This window comes from Eublepharis macularius, chromosome 4, assembly GCF_028583425.1.
Source record: "Eublepharis macularius isolate TG4126 chromosome 4, MPM_Emac_v1.0, whole genome shotgun sequence".
Taxonomy (NCBI): domain Eukaryota; kingdom Metazoa; phylum Chordata; class Lepidosauria; order Squamata; family Eublepharidae; genus Eublepharis; species Eublepharis macularius.
The window spans coordinates 40,040,838-40,058,561 of NC_072793.1; the positions used below are offsets into that span (position 1 = coordinate 40,040,838).

The 17,724-nt window shown below is 40.6% G+C and overlaps 1 protein-coding gene across 2 annotated transcripts in view; it reads left to right on the forward strand.

Annotated features, from left to right (window-relative positions):
• Nucleotides 1–17,724, forward strand: part of LOC129329206 (protoheme IX farnesyltransferase, mitochondrial) — a 166,250-nt gene that overhangs the window by 10,895 nt on the left and 137,631 nt on the right. For both annotated transcript variants that reach the window (XM_054978664.1, XM_054978663.1), the window contains exon 4: nucleotides 9,967–10,091. In XM_054978664.1, coding sequence (XP_054834639.1) covers nucleotides 9,967–10,091 — 125 coding nt within the window. The remainder of the gene's footprint in view (nucleotides 1–9,966; nucleotides 10,092–17,724) is intronic.

A 17,724-nucleotide genomic window follows, 5' to 3' on the forward strand; every position in this document is an offset into this window, starting at 1 on the left:
ACCACGGTGGGAAGCTCAGTCTGGGATCACGAGGTGAGCAGGTGGTGATACCCGCTTCCCCTTCAACTGGCCGGGATCATGAGCAGAGCAGGTGGCAATGCCCACCCCCCTTCACCCAGCCAGGATCAGGTGCCGAGCAGGAGTTAATGCCCTCCCCCCCCTTTACCTTACCAGGATCAGGTGCATAGCAGGTGGTAATGTCTGCCCGATGCCTTCACTGGCTGGGATCATAAGTGGAGCATGAGGCAATGCCCACCTCCCCTTCACCTGGCCGGGATCAGGTGCTGAGCAGGAGATAATGCCCTCCCCCCTTCACCCTACCAGGATCAGGTGCATAGCAAGTGGCAATGCCTGCCTGATGCCTTCACCCAGCCAGGATCAGGTGCGGAGCAGGCGGCAATACCTGCCCCCATTCACCTGGCTGGGATCACAAGTAGAGAAGGTGGCAATGCCCACCACCCACCTGGGATCAGGAGCAGAGCAGGTGGCAATGCCTGCCCCTGGCCATCACCCAGTTGGGATCAGGTGTGGAGCAGGGGTCAATGCCCGCCCCCCCTTTACCCGGCCAAGATCAGTCACAGAGGAGGAGGCAATACCCACCCTCCCCTTTCTAGAGCCCATTATATTTTTCCCAACAGGCTTTGTTGCTAGTATCTTATAATTGAGAAGCAAAAACAAAATGGAGATACTTAAACTGAACCAGCAAGTTTGCTAAATTTGGTCTTGTTGCCACTCTAAAGTTTTCATTCTGCAAACTTTTATAAATTAATAACCAATGATTCACCCTTGTACCCCTCATAATCTCTTTTAAAACTATTGCTTTCATTTATCAGTCATGCCATAATGAAGTGATTGTGGAGGCAAGGAAAATAGGCTTTCTTCCCGATTTAGCCAGTTCAAGTACATGGAACTCCTGCCAGCAAAGCTAACTCAAAGGATGCAAAGGAATGTAATAAAGCACACATGAAGCTATGATTTGGGGTGCTTTAACCTTGGTTATAAAAACAAATCCAAAGCAGTGGTGGTGAGGCTATGTCTTGGGTTAAATAATTTTAGAAATAAGTGTCGGGCTAATAGTAAAGAGGAGTTGGATCAATTGAAGGGGGATGCTCATGAAAAATACTTGAAAAAATAATGGTTAGCCTGATCTTATCAGATCTCAGAAGCTAAGTGGGGTTGACCCTGGTTAGAACTTGTGGGAAATCACCTAGGAAGTCTGAGGTTGCTTCACAGAGGCAGGAAATGACAAGCCACCTCTGTTCATCTATTCCCTTCAAAACCCTATGGAGTTGCCATAAGTCTGCTTTGACTTGACAGCACTTTCCACCACCACCAGTTTCAAATGGTAATGATTTGATATTGAACGGTAAATTGGGTGCATATTATAAATGAACATTAAAAAATTAAGCTATTTTGAAACTTGCATGCCTTCAGTTTGGGAGAGGGGGGGGGGAAACAGTATTATTCGAAATGCATAATCTGGATAGCCCAGTATGACAACGAACCTCTCTACAGCCTTTCACATGCTGCCACCTACCCTAAACCTCCCTTCATAGGTTTGGGACCTCCCAGGCAGGTAAAGGCTGGGTCACCACACACCGCCTAAATAGCCTCCAATTTAGTAGGCAGAGAGCCCTGACCGAAATCCTCACAGGGTCCCCTCTCTCCTCTTCCAGAGCCACCACCAGCCAGGCAGCCAGTTCCCAGAATGTACCTCCCCTCACCCAGCTACAGCCCAGGGTTAATGGGGAAAACGGAACTTAGAGGTTACTTTCCCTACGTATATGCTGCTACCATTTACACTTGGCCTATTTAACATGACCAGGGCATTTGAGTCCTGTGTGTGGGATATTTTCCCTCAGCCAATAATTTCCAGCCAGCCAGGGTTAAACAAAACAAATACATTTTATTCACAAGATGGAGCATAGGAGTGAACAGATTTTAAACTAATAAAGACACTAACTCTGATTGGACCAGCATTCCGTCCCTCCCATTGGCTGTCTCTTAGAAGAGGCGGAGCTGGAAACAGTTCTGTCTGTCACACCCAGGCCATTCTGAAATTGTTAGATCTTAAAGCTAAGCATGGTCACCCCTGGTTAGTACTTGGCTGGGAGATCAGCAAGTGAGTCTAAGGTAGCAATGCATAAGTAGGCAATGGAAAACCATTTCTAAAAATCTTTCTCTTGCCTTGAAAACCCTATGAGATCATCATAAGTTTGCTACAACTTGATGGCAATATATATATATATTCTAAGTACTGTAACAATTGAATAAACTGGTAGCAAGCAGCTTTACTAAGTGGAAATTTTGCTTCATTACTGAAATGTTCATTTATTTTAGTATAGTTGTTGAGACTAGAAACTGTTAGATCTTCTAGCCCTAAGTTTGCCTCTTTTTAAAATTTGATTCCCTAAATGTTCTCTTATAGAGAGTGCAGGGTTGAATCCAGTGATCTATCACCAAAAGTGCTCACGAATGAGCATATTTCCCTTATCCTCCTCCCTCTCAGTCCTTGTTTGACCCGGAAAACTTAATCTCCTGAGTCACTGGACCCATGTGGGCTAATAACTAGGCAGGTTTGGGAGGCTGCACTAAAGAGGGGGGGGGGGGCTGAAATGCCCTGTCCTTCATCTTTTATCAGCACAGCTCATCTGATGGAAGAGGAAGGAGTGATTCCATCTTCTTCCCCTCTTCAGTGCAATCTCCCTGACTCACATGGCTGTTAGTCCCGGGGGGGGGGGGGGGGGGGGCGGGTCTTGCAACCCCAGGAATTAACTTTCCTGTAGTTGAGAAAGGGAATAAAGAAGCACCATGATCCTTCCACAATTGGATCACTATATCCAACTCCATATTTAGGTAATTCAAGAATGCCGCAGAAATTCCAGTGCATATACCATTGGCTTTAGAAGTTCGGGATAGGTACTGTACTTGGTATTGTATTAAATTATTTTTTCATGTTGTAAAGAGAACCAAATAATAACTGCAGCAGTTCTTCCTCCATAGTATTTAGTGATAAACATTGTATTGCAATACTCTTTATTTTGGGGATTGCTTTTTTTTTAGTTTCTTCAAGAACTGTTACAGACATTTGTTTCAAATTACTGTTAAATTCAAGAATGCTTTCAGAGCGTGGCCTTCTTTTAATGTTCACGCTGTAACCTCTAATGAAATGTACATATAAACTACTCCAAACAAATCTAGGTTTACTAAGTAAACACGTTGGTGAGTCTTCTACCACTAACGTTACGGTTATATTTAGTATTTCAATGAACCGAGTGTGAGAATGTAAAGAGAGAAACATTGATGCAAGTGCTGTAGAAGAATGCTGGCTTTCCTTGGGGATATCATAAAACTAGCAGTAATATGATCAAATTGCCATCTAGATTGAAGCAAAAAATATACATTTACTTTGCTTCTACCATAGCTTTAGATTGGCAGGTATGAGAAGTAGGAACTTGCTTTTAAAAACTCATGCAAATATAGATGTAATTAATGTTTTAAAATTAACATTTGAAAACTGGGCCTTTTATTATGACTGTTGAAAAGTCATGAATTAACTTGAGATTAGCAAACTATATAAACATTTTTAAAGTTCACTGGAAAGGGCCAGTTCTATAGAACATGTTCATATAGAACATAACAAAGAACTTATATACGCTTTTATTTCTTTATATCATTTATAGTCTGCCTTTCTCACTGAGACTCAAGGCGGTTTACATAGTGTGAGATTAGTACAATCAGTAGAAAGGACATTTCCATACAGTGTCAAGGGCATTTCCATAAATAATGTCATAGGGTAAATAAATACAAGTTTACAAAGACAACAATAGCAAGGATCTAATACAGAGTTGAAGAATTGCTGAAGCAGAACACAATTCTAGAACTAACATTAGACAACATGAAGCATAGTTAGTATATAGGAGTACATATTTAAAGCAACAGATAATATGTAAGGCAACATATTGTTGAAGTCTATGGTCTCTTAACTCATTAGCGAAGCAACTGAGACCCCCCCCCCTTTCCTATAATACTGTCCTCCTATTTGAGTAAAAAGTCTTTTTGAATAATTTGGTTTTGCATTGTTTGTGGAAAGCCAGGAGAGTGGGGGCTCTCCTGACTTCAGGCAGGCCATTCCACAGGGTAGGGGCCACCACAGAGAAAGCCCATGTATGAACTGCCGTTGATTTTGCCCATGTGCAGGCTGGCACCTGCAAGAGACCCTGTTCGGATGAGCGAAGCTGCCGTGGAGGGACATAGGGAGGGAGGCGGTCCCATAAGTATGCCTGGCCAAGGCCATAAAGAGCTTTGTATGTAATAACCAATACCTTGAATTGAGCATGGTAACTGATAGGTATTCGTATGGAATAAGCAGTGTAGTTTTGTGTATAAAAGGGAAGTGAATTGTTCAAATAAGAAGCATGCTGTTCTTTGGTTTCTTCTATCTTCCTCTAAAAGCTTAAGGTGTTACATTTTGAAAACATGTAATTATAAAATCCCTATCTATTTTCCACCCTTCAAAACGTGCCTGAATACAGATCTCTCAGTTCCTTTGAAAATATTCATGCCTAACCTTTAGAATTCTAGAATAAGTGAGTTTCAGAAGTTGGAAGCAAAGCCACCCAAACTTTTTTGTGTGAAATGTGGATGTTAACAAATATGTAATTTCAGTAGCATTACCTGATCAAAAACTGATCACTGAAAAATCCTTAAGGGAAATCCTATACTGAATCCTATACTGAAAGTTACAAAGGCATGAATGAATTTCCTAGGTCTGAGTTTGACAAAAGTTTATTGACAAAGTGCTTTAACCAAGGCTTCAGACTCTTGATATTCTTGACAGGAAGAACTTCTTATAGGATTGTGGACCACTGGGCAAACGTACAGAAAATATCTGTTCCAGTTAGGTAAATGAGAGTTCTCTGCAACTGCTTATAATGAGACCCTGATAAGTCACAAAGAAATGACTTGATGAAATTAATCTGGAGAAATCAATGGAAACTTTAATTGGAACACTGGTTGCAGTGTGTTAGAATTTCCTTTAGGTTCCTTGTAATGATAATGCTATGCAGAATGCTCCTCTTCTCTCCTTTCTGTAAATGAGCTGGTGTTCTTCTGTTGTAATAAATGAGTTTTAAATATTCTTTCTGATAAGTTTAATTAAAACTTCTTGAAGAATGTGTAAGAAGTCATTTGCTGTTGCTAATGGAAGCCAGCAATCCTGAAGACCACCTTGGAGTGAATTTCCTTCTTTGGCTGAAATTTTTTTTTTGGCAGAATGCTTACAGAAGTGGCTCTACAACTTTGTCCTTTTAAGATACTGTCATCTGAACTTTAGTAAATAATATCCCCAAAGTACAAGCACTTCCCACTTACAGTTTTCTTTATGTAAACCAAAAAGCATCTAGGATGCAAAACAGCTCCAGAAATACACATTGATTTTAACTTGTGTGATGCTTACCTGCTCTGGAGAGCGACAGCTCTTCCTGACTACTTGATAATCTGTTCCTGATATCCCGGAGGATATTTACCTTACCTGTTCTTGAGGTCAAAAATTAAATGTCCAAAGATACAAACAGCATTAAAAATAAAGTGTTTTTCTTTCAAATGTATGAATGTTTTCTAATGTCTTGGGTTCAAAGTATAGTTTTGTTGCTTCAAACTGGGGAAAAAAGAGAATAGCATCATAAAGGAATGAGACTGGTATGAGTTCAGTATGCAAAAAGGAAAGATGAATACGCTAAGAAGAAATATTCCATTTCACGTTGGATGTGTGTTTACAGACTCTGGGTGTTACACAGTTGGTTGAATCCTAACTAGCACTCTGTGGATGCAAGTACTTGCAGAGTATGATTTTCCTACTTAACTAACGTCTCCAAAATTCTCTTTCTGGGGGACATGGACAGGAGATGGATTTCATGGGGCAAGTCAGGCTCCCAGAAAAGTGAGATGGGGAAATCATGCTGTGTGAGTGCAAGTCCTTCCGCCTGCAGAAGGGCTACTTGAAATCCAAGCCAATGACTTTTACATATTTGTTTACCCCAGCATACATTAGAATTTGGCATGAATTATACCTGAGCATACAGTGGCTTGGATCATATACCAATAATCTTAGCACAGTTCTCTCCAGGTGCTACGGAGTCTGTCCTCTGCCTTGGTGACCACTTTCTCTAGATGTGAGCACTTTTGCTTTTGCTAGACCATTGTCTTGGCATAAGCTGCAAAGTGCCTTGTAGTGAGGAATGCACCTAGCAATGGAGGACTGCCTTTGCAGTACCTTGGAGAAGCCCACAGAGGAGAAATGAAGGATCAAAGTTAATATGTGTAAGTTTTTCACAAATTTATTAGAGGAATAACAGAATAAAGTGGAAAATAACAAAACATGCAGTTATCTAAATATACTTTTTTTTCTTTGTACTCCTATGGACTTCCCATTTCATCTGTAATTTTATATGATGCTTAGATTTGAAAATTCCAGTTTTCCATATCCTTTTGGAAAGCTCTTGAGGTGTTTAGCAATATTAAAAGAAAAATGGAAATAGAGTAATATACAAATAAAGTAAAAGCTTTATCGTCTGGTGCTCATGGGGAAGGAGGACTGCCAGTTAATCAAATAAGCTGGATACTCTCTGCTCTGCCCTTTACCCAGAAGAATCAGTAGCAATGAAACCCCACCCCATCTGGTAGGGCTCTTATTCTTGCCCCCAAACCACAGAACGATCCTGTACAGCAGACAGATAAGTGGGAGCCCTCTGGCAGAGCTGGCTCCCAAAAGTTGGAGGCATGGGGAAGAAGGCACCCAAGAATCATGTCCACTGGCAGCACTAGCTGCCAGAAGCCTGGCTGACTAGTTGGAAGGGTGGGTGAAGTCCATGTATGCATCTGGAGATGCAGAGGTATGATGGCTGAGATGGAGGAGCTTGCCCTTTAAGCAGTGCCAGTTAAGTGAGCGTTCTTGGTAATCACTTGCTGTATAATAGAGCTTTTGTTGTATCATAAAACTAACAATAAGACCAAGCATAAAACTAGAGTAGATCCAAATTAATTTAAACTTTTTCATATAGGAGCAGTAGTTAAAAGCAAGGAGAAGAAAACCTCCATAAGAATGAAAATGTTTTCAGATAATGCCTAAACAGGCTCAGTGCCAGGCAAATCATTGTGGGAAAAGTAATTGTAGAGTTGGGGTATGGGAACTAAAAACAGATACTCACCTACTCAGGTATTTACCTACCTTTCCTCTGCAGGTAAGGGTGCACAAAATAGAGCTTTGGAAGCATCTAACTGATGGGCAGACTTATAGGAGAGTTAGAGGTTTTTTATTGTTCAAATTCATGGTTTATTGCATTAACTAAGATGCTGTAGCAAACAGTACAATTCCAACACAGTATATAAAAGCAATATACATGTATACTTAAATTATAAAATTTCTAAATATTAAAATACTATGCAACATAGTAACATTTAATATAAATCTAAAACCTGACTAATAACATACTGCAGATTTAACAAAAAATATCACTCTTGATATCAACTAATTACAAACACTGAATACCAAATAACACATGTAAAATATCAGATGACCAAAGTGGTACCATTAATCTAATAATCAGCTATATTTTGGACCCATTTCTTTGCCTTTTCATAACAGATGCAATAAACCTTGCTATTCTAAAAGTAACTATTTTGTCTTTATCTGCCAAGAATGATAATAGTTTAGCCTGATCTGATCTTCCGTGAAATTGAGGTAAAATGGATTCAAGGAGTCTTTCACATTCTAGAGTATATTTGGGGCACCAGGGTATCATATAAGCCAGATTCTCAATTCTCATAAAATCGCAGGAGCAAACTTTTTCATTACGGGGAATCCCATTATATCAACCTTCTAATACTGCTAATGGCAAAATAGCCAAACATGTTTGAGTAAAAGCCTTCCTAAGATGGGTAAAATAAACTGGGAGAGTCAGTGGCAGGGGAGAAAAGTGATTATATAAAGAAACTGTTCTTAAGGTACCTAAAAAACCATTATCTTGAACACACGACCAATATCTTTTGTTTTATTACCAGTTTAGCAACATGAAATATTCTTCGGAGAATCCCAGTTTAGCAACTGAATTCAGCACAAAACTTCAGCATGAGTAAGATTTCATCTCTCCGTTTGAAAGTGTAAAACCCTGATATTTACAAAGATTCATTTTTAGCTAGTAATTAATGGCTGTTTTATAAACCAGAATTGTTACTGGGAGCAGCCATAGCTCAAGTCTAATCATAGCGGATACTGTTGAAGGAGGAGCTGCCAGTAATAACCTGACAAATTTATTTTGGACCACTTCTAAGGGGTGGAGATTTTGGACATAATCTGGAATAATAATCTGGTATAATCAATATTAAAGTAGAGTTAGTGTAAAGGCCTATAATGTGATGGAAAAACCACTTATCTGTATTCAGTATAATTAATTTCCACCACAGATAATGTGTTGGAGTAGAAACAAATGCAGCTTTAAGATCACTTGCTGAAACAGACCATTCAAATATTTATTGGTACAGTGTAGCAAAAAACAGTGATACAGAGTTGAATGACCAGACCTAAAACTGATGTATTCTCATTCTAACAAGTCATTTCTATGCATCCATGCCTCTAACTTCAAAAGGAAGTTGGTGTCTGATGTAAAGCTTTCCTATAACATCCAGCAAATATATTCGTCTTTTGTTAACTGGGTTGGTTTGTCCTCTTTTGTTATGGATAAGAACAATGGAAGAAGGTCAGTCTTGGAGAATTCTACTTGATCTATCTATAAAAGTAAATTGGCTAGCAAAGAAATGTTCTTTCCAGTGGTCCAAGGTAAAAATGGTTTTTTGACTTTTAATGTATTTTTAAAATGTTGTTAGCTGCCCTGAGCCCATCTGTGGAGAGGGCGGGGTATAAATCAAATAAATAGATATTGAGTTATTTGAATTGTGCCAGAGCAAATAGTTAGCTAGTGTAGGTATTTCAGTAGTGGCAAGGTATCTTCCTTGTCAAAATGCATTCCAAATGCATTGCAGTAATCTCACTTAGATGTTATCATAGCCATAAATAACCATGGCCAGAACAGTTCTCTTAAGGAAGGGTTACAGATGGTACACCAGCCAAATCTTGCTAAAGATGCTGTACACCATGGAGGAAGCCTTTGGCTTCATCTGAAGGCATTGATCTAATTGCAATCCTAGGTTGTAAACCTGCTTTTTGCGGGTTGATTGTCCAGATCCATTCGTGTCCTGCTGAGGCTTTAACCCCTGTTTAACCATAGCTCAGTCTTATCTTAATTGACCTTCAGATTATTGGCCCCTCATTTGGCCTATTACTGCTTTCAGACGGCTCTTCAGGCAAGGTCCTGTCTCACCAGTCTTTGATGCAAAGGAAAACAGAGCACAGGAAAACATCAGCACACAGGTGACACTTCACTCCATATTCCAGATAGTCTTGCCCACAGGACAGAAACCTGTTCACTCCTAAAGCACAAATTATATGTTTTGTTTTGGGTTTTTTTCCTGGTTTTGGGGGCAATGATACAGAACTGAATGCATGGCTTCCCAGTCTAGCCAAGAACTTTAAGTCTGCAAGGGAGAATGAGAGAGCTGTGCATACACTTTCCCCCAGGCAGCAGTCTTTTCAAAACAGGGTGTGCAGTAGTGGCTTTTGTCTTATGATAGTGAGGGTGTACTTGTTAGAGGGAGTATCTGTCTGCTTTCTCCACCCCCCCTTCCCTCGGTGTCCTTGGAGGAAGATGGTAGAGGTAGAAACACTGCTTCTCTTTGTCGTGTAGTAGTGCAGCGATGAAACATTTTTTACCATTCCAGAATGGATTGCACAGAGCTGTGTGTCCGTGAGTTTTACTAGTGTGACTGATGTAACTATTAAAACATCTACAGAGCTAGAAAGGGCTTGTTTGGTTAACATGTTAGTCCTAAAGTGTTATGTTTGTGTTTCAGCCTTGGTTGTAGGTACTGCCTCAGCTGGATTTGCAATGGCACCAGTGCCATTTGACCTAACATGCTTCCTGCTTGCCTCCCTTGGAACGGGTCTCTCATCATGCGCTGCAAATTCCATCAACCAGGTAGGTGCTTTATCTTTTGTTTGCTCTCAAGGCTCAGTGCTATGAATAAATGCTGAAGTTAATCTACTTTTAGGAGAATCTCAAAAGCTTTTATTACCTCAATTTTATGATTTCTCCATTGGCTGTTGATATGTTCCCAGGTTCAGTTTAAAGCACTGGAGCTTGCCTTTAAAGATGTTCATGATCAGGGGCCCGCACTCCTGAAGGGCCGCCTTTCCTTATATCAGCCTGTGCATTAACTTAGGTCATTACAGTGGCCTGTTACGTGAGGGCCCAGACTGGTTGTACACCTGCTTTATGAATTATTCTCCCCGACTATGTCTTAAAGATGTCTTTATTGATGTCTTTCAGGAGAGCCTGTAAGATGGAACTTTCTAGAAATGTTTTTGGGAAGTTGGGGAGTAGTAGTAATATGATATTTTAATGGCAAATTATCTGTGACTTCTTGTAGTGGCTTTTTTTGTTTTGTTTTCTGTTATTTTTAAAGTGTTACATTTATGCAGTCTGGTAGGGGAAGCGGTATGAGAGAAGAGGTAAGGTGAAGATGATCATTGGTTATGTAAGACTTCATTTAAATGTTAGAATGTACATTTAACTACAGATTTCCATGTAAACCATAGTTCTTGCTGTAGTTTATTGGGAGTCAGTTCATTTAGTAGCATAATTAAAAGTGGCAAGTTATTCCACTGGCTTATTCCTTGAACAAGCTTGGTGACCAGAATTCTGTGCAACATTGACTCAGTTCTAAACCCATTGATTTCAGAGGGCTTAGACTGGACTAAACTGGCATAGGATTGTACTGTAAGAATCACAGGAGGGAATGGTGATTCTCTTAACTGTGAATTAAAAGTGCTACTCAACCAGAGCTTCTGCATTCTTTGTATTTGACCTTGGAACACCCTTGTGGAATAGGTCAGTTATTACTAGTGCTGGGTGATAACTGTTTTTGTGTGATGGCCATGGATAACCATAGGTAGTTTGCCTGACCAAGTGTTCATTGGATGCAAGCAGTATAAAAGGAGAAATTCCCGCAAAGGCTAACATAAAAAGTTCATAAAACTGAACTCGATATATGTGTTTGGGTATATTACGTATGTATGTAGTATAATAAATACTGTAGTTTTCTCAGAGCTCCTGAGATATTGTAGGAAGGAGATACCCCTCCCCAATCGAAAAATTAAATAAATAAATTATAATCTTGCCCACTGAATTGCTTATTTCTCAGAGGCTAAAATTTCTCTTTTGCTTGGGGTTAATCAACAGTCTTAATTCAGCTCATTTTATACCCATAAGCCTGTTCTTTGATCTTCTTGTGAAATTTGAAAATCAAGGTTTCTGTAGCATAGTGTCAAGTGTTTATGTGGAAAGAAAGTAACTTGTTAGAGTTCACAGATGTTATCCTTTGATTTATGGTCTTACAGATAAAGCATGTGGTGACGTTTACAACAAAATGCTCAACACTGAAATGTTAAATTTTATACACCTCTTAGAAGTATAGTCCCTCCTTCGGAAATTGTGAGATGGTTCAAAAGTGGGAGAAAGTTGTAAAGATGAAAGCAGGATGCTTAAAATGGTTTGAATTTAGTAGCAGGAAGATAAATTGCTGTGGTCGGCTTTGACTGATTGTACCTTGAAAAGGAAGCAGATGGAATTGCATATTATAGGACAAATAAAGCCTTCAGTAGAATATTAAAGAAAACATGTTCACACAGGAAAAGAACAAGTCAAAAGGATTTGCTTCTGAGTATGTGTAGGGTAGGATGGGGAGGAAGAGTTGATCTGAAGCAACTGAATTTAGAGATATGGATTAATGCATCAAATGATGTTTTAGTTAATGTTGCTGCTATACAAAGTATTAATATTCTTGCACCCTCTGCATCACAGACAACACTACAGATAGAGGGAAAAGAGATACTTTAACCTCCTGAAGAGATAAAGGGAAATCATATCCCCCCCATATACTAGGCAACGTTGTCTCAAAAATGTATCTGCCCTGCAGTCAGTAACACAGAGAAGTGTTTCACAATGTGCCCATAATGTGAGTTTTCATGGAAAATTTGAATTGGAAATGTATATAAATAATGTTAGCAAAAGAAGACAAATACACTATATACATCTGGACCACTGGGGTTTGCCTAGGCCTCATATCCCACATTTAACCCATCTAACAGGATTGATTTTCAGCACAACAGTCCTGACAGCTATACAGAAACAAGACTATATTTACATATGCAAGCTGAAAAATCTTCTGTGGAAAAGTATAATAATGATAATAACATTCAATTTATATACTGCCCTTCAGGACAACTTAGTACCCACTCAGCGGTTTACAAAGTATGTTATTATTATCCTCATGACAATCACCTTGTGAGTGGGTGGGTCTGAGAGAGCTCCGGAGAGCTGTGACTGACCCAAGGTCACCCAGCTGGCTTCAAGTGGAGGAGTGGGGAATCAAACCAGGTTCTCCAGATTAGAGTCCTGCCGCTCTTAACCACTACATCAAACTGGCTCTGTACATATAGCGTCTACATCACTGAGTTTGTCTGTAAGAAAGCTTTTCATAGTGCTAGAAAAAGCAGCTTTGGGAGTGGCATTTGTTGTCAAAAAGGCAGCAGGAAGAAAAGGATAGAAAGTTTCTCACTCCTTATCTGTATTCTTATCTTCCTGTAACCCAAAAGATTTGTTTAAAAGATTTTGGGACTGCATCCACATTTGGATGAGATAGCAATTAAAAGCCTGAATGTGTTCTTTCTGCACATGGTGTAGAAGCCAGTTTATATGTGGAAAAAGATGGCAAGTGGATGAATAACTTATGGTTAACTCATACTTCCATTTTACAATTAGTTATGGTTCCTGATCCCAGAGACATGTGAAAACGTAATGCAGAATCTTTCATATGATCACAATGATGACATTATTTCATACATAACAATAGTTTATAGGTTGTTGCACTTTAACAGTTTGTATAGCACTGTCAATGTACCTGTCACTTTACAGAGTACGAGAAAATAGATCCCTGCTCCAAGCTTTTAAATCTAAAATTTTAAAAGTTGGGGGAAACTGTGTGTGTTTGGAGGTGGGGGATATATAAGGGGAAGCATGTATTCATTCCGTTAATTAAAGGAATTAAAGGATTGTTTGTAGAATATCCAAATCAATGTATATTCATTTTATTTGACTTATACCCTGCCCTTCCTGCAAGTTGGGCTCTTAATATGCAAAGTGTCCTTTTCATGTGTAGGGTTAGACAAAGGCTGTTTTCACACATCTTACCTGCCACTGGAACATCGCACAAAACACCTGGAATACAGCATCTTCTTGTGCAAAATCATGTCAGGAAGACACTGTCATCTGGGAGTTTTGCGCAAAATCACGTCTTCCTGGTGCGATTTTGTGCAAGAAGGTACTGTCTTACAGGTGTTTTGCATGATGTTCCGGCGGCAGGTAAGACATGTGAAAACGGCCTATGTCACTGGGGAACTGTTTGGGGGTTGAACAATCTGGTGTATATCCTGGTTCTGATTCTAATTAAGAAGTAAAAACCAAAGAGAAAGAAAGATACAGAGACAATCTGAAAAGAAGAATCTTTATTCCCCAAACAAAATACTAGACTTGAAAGTGTATGGGAAAGCAAAATAACAAAATAACATTGCATTGTATTAATGCAAGCCTAGCAATGCTATTGTCAGTTCTAGGGACGGCAGTCCATGGCAGATAGACCCCCAAACCCTTCACAGCAAGCACTCCAATGCATTGGTTGAAAGGTCTTTATTTAGGGATCCTTTAAGTTCATGGGTACATCCATAGATGGTAATGTTGGCAGGAATGATTATACAGGCAAAGGCACTATTGATATTGGGAGTACTATTCCCCCCTCCCTTGGAGCAGTTTGTATTTAGGCGCGAAAACCTAAGAAGTTGCATGAGAACACAATAGCTTAGTCTAGATAGAAACGGCAGAAGATTACAAAGAAATCAAAGTCTTTCTCTCTCCCCTGGGAAATGGTTACAGTTCTGGTTCCAGACACAAGGTCAGCACCCCATATTTTCAGAGATAACAGGCTGGTTACTTTCCCTGTGAAATCAGCATTAGTACTTTCATTTCAGGCAGGCCAGAATGGCATGACTATGTGGCAACATTACAAAGCACAACTATGTGAGCATGGCATGAAATCATACAGTAGATCAATGCAGTGAACAGATCAGATCAATTCATCAGATCAGAGAATACATCAATGGCATGGGTGTGTGCACACATGGCAGCTGTCATTGGTTGTTGCCTGATTGGGGTGGATGAGGACTCTAAGGATAAATAAAGAATGAAAAGAATATAGGTTGGCTTATCCTGAAGAGCAGAGTTCATGGGACTGTGATCCAGGAACGAAGAGAAAGTAAGCCGGATGAAGGGAAAATGCAAACTGAAACCATCTAAGAAGCTGGGGATCCAAGGTGAGGGAAGCAGATTGAGGTACAAAACCAGCTCCATAGTTGCAGGGGCTTGAGATGCCTTTTGAAGGGCTTTGGGAAGGAAGACTTTGGGATTCACAGTAATACTAAACTTAGGAGGTGCGGGACAGTTTTGGGTAGGGTGATTTTTTAGTGATTTCTTAGTCCATAAATAATTATGGATTCCTTCTTTAGTATCAATTGTCTCCAGTTTGATATTCTTTCTATTTGGATTTGTAATCCAATCTGATATCCAAACTAGCATGTGGCGGCACAATTTGATATTTGGTACAGCTAAACCTCCTCTTATTTTTCCCATCCTGTAATATTTTAAATCTCATTCTTGGTTTCTTCCAGCTCAATACAAAATTATTATTTTCTGCCCTTTTTACGGCCTTTTCATCTATATGGATTGGTAACATTTGAAACAGTAAATTCAGCTGTGGTAGTATGTTCATTTTGACAGGAGAAATTCTTCCTAACCATGAAATTTTCAATCTATCCCCTCTTTATAAATCTTCAGTAATGCTTGTCCAGACTTTTTGATAATTATCTTTATATAAATTATCATTTTGTCCTGTTACATATATGCCCAAATATTTTATTGGTTTTTTGATGACAGCATCTTCTGTCTTTTTTGGTATAGATACTTTGCATCCAATTTAAAAATTTGGTTCCACTGCTCTGCAGTGCTGCCCTTGATGCCCCAGTTGCACAAGGTTGCAAAACCTTTTGATTTGTGAGATATTGCAGGTGGGACTTGACACCCTCTTGCAGTCTTTTTATGAGCATGCACACTGCTGAAACAGTCTGCGTGTCCTGTGTCTGGGTCCGGAAAGGCAGCCATCTTCCTCTGAAGCATTTTGATCAAAGGAATGACCAGACCCAGGGATTACCATGTTAGATGACAGTGTCATGATGAAGTCTTTAAATGGCTGAAGGACCTCCACCACCTGCGAGATAGTCAGCCAGTCCGCTTGGGTGAACTGACTCTCTCCTCCCCGCAAACAATTGTGAGGGCGGCCTGCTGCTTCACCAAATGCTCCAGCATGATGTGGGTTCCAGAGAGTATTTATGTCACTGATCAGGAGATGCTCCAGCATGTCTTCTAGGAACTGTTTCTAGTGTAGCTGATGGGTAGCCTTTATGCTGCAAGAGAAGTGACTCATGATGTGCCAGCATTACATGATGAGACTCTGGAAATCATGAGTGACAGTGTCCAGGCTGCGATCCTCTGCAGGACCCAAACCTAGAACAATCATCTTGCTGATGCAGCAAGTGATTCTCTTCCCTGCCCTCTGTATCCCTTTCTTGGCACACTAGTGCCCTATCCAACAAACCTTTCTGTCATAGACACTTGGCATCCCCTCTCTACAGGACACCTGCTGGGGGAGCACCAGAATTGGTTGCAGGATACTCACCTCCTGACTTGTGGTGGCGGAGTGACACCAGTCTTTCCTCCTCTCCCTGGAGAAGCACTGCCAGGTGCTTGTTCTTCAAGTGGTTCCTGGTGAGATAGGCCAGGTATTTCCCTTGACAGATCTGGGCTCTACAGAGTTGACACTGTGCATAGCAGGGATCCCCTGTCTTCTAGAAGTCATCTCAGATGGCAGAAGTGTAGGCATACTTATGCTGCCCTGCAGCTGCAGGTACCCCAGGAGCCATCTCCTATGAGATGCTTGGGGCAGACACACTGTGTTTAGGGGAGGCTACTTCTGTGTTCTTCTCCCTTTCCTTGGAAGGCCTGCTACTGGCCTCAGAGGAAACTGGAGAAAGATCACCGATGCTGATCCTCCTCTTTAGTTTCTCCAGCATCCTCTGGGTCAGGGTGAGCTCGAGGATTGGAAGCCTTGTGTCCTCCAAGCCCACCCTGAAGGACACCTAATGCTGTTCTTCCTCCCACTGCTGGGTCACAAGAGCTGGAGGAGTGGATATGTCAGCCCAGTGCCAACTTCTGCCTCAGACATCTGTGAGGGTTGGTGCTCCTGTGGCTGCCTCAGCAAATAGGACCTTGCAAGGCTTCTTGATGTCATCAGCCAAGCCAGAGCCTGGGCTGGTAGAAGGCAGGTGTGGGGCAGGCCTCCATATAGATGGGAAAAAGCCACTGCCCTCCCCTTTCCCTCCACCCTGCTACTCTTCTGTCTCACCTTCCCCCTATTCTCCTCTCCTAATGCTTATTATGTCCCCTGTCTGTCTAGTACTGATACTTTCACAAAGTTGGCCTAGCTGAACTGCAGTATACTCACTAACACAGCACTAACCCATAACGTTTTTCTACCCCCCCCCCCCATTTTTTGTTTTCAAACAATCAACACCCAGCCAAATATCAGATTTTCTGTTTAAAAACAGCTGGCTAATCATTGCGAGTCTAACTTGGAGATGGAAATATGAGCTCCTATTAAAAAGCCTTAAGTAATGTTATTATTGTAACTGCACTAACAGAGAAGGTTAATCCCTCTTCAAGAATCAAGCAACTCCCTTGAAACCCAGAGACTAGCAAGGTCAATGGCTATAAATACTACTTTTCTAAATCAGCTGACCTGGCTACACTGAAGCCAGGTCCAAGAACAAGGTGAGAATCTTAATTTTTTAAATGACTATAGGCCTAGTTATCTATTTGACAACAGCATCACCTGTCATCTTCTTAATGCCTACGCCTGTTTAGGGGGAAACTATGTTCCCTAAGCTAAATATTTTTTTTAAAAAACATCTACACCTCGCCTACATTAAAACCTTATTAAAACCTAGCAACAAGAAATTTCCCTCAGAACAACCCAACAACAGGACCCCAAAACTCCACTAAACTGACAGGCAATAAAAAAGCAATGCTACCCCCCACCAACAGTAATAACACAACAACCAACCAGCCAACCCTTTAATATTTTAAACTGCAAACTAATGGCCCCCAACAGCAACAAGTTAATAAAATGGAGGAGAGGAGAATTATGTAGGCCACTTTGGGTCCCCCATTAGGGAGAAAAATGGCCAGAAGGGGATTCAGGTCCCTCTGGTTTCTGCTGTTATAACAACTGGTCACCCTGCCTCACAGGCTCTGTCAGTGTTCGAGGGTTGTAGTGCTATTTATGCACTGCTGTCTTAATGATATTTATTGTGATTTTACTATTTTGTTACCATATTTTAAATGTTACATTGTTATATTCCGCTCAGAGCTCGCTTGCGGGGTGAGT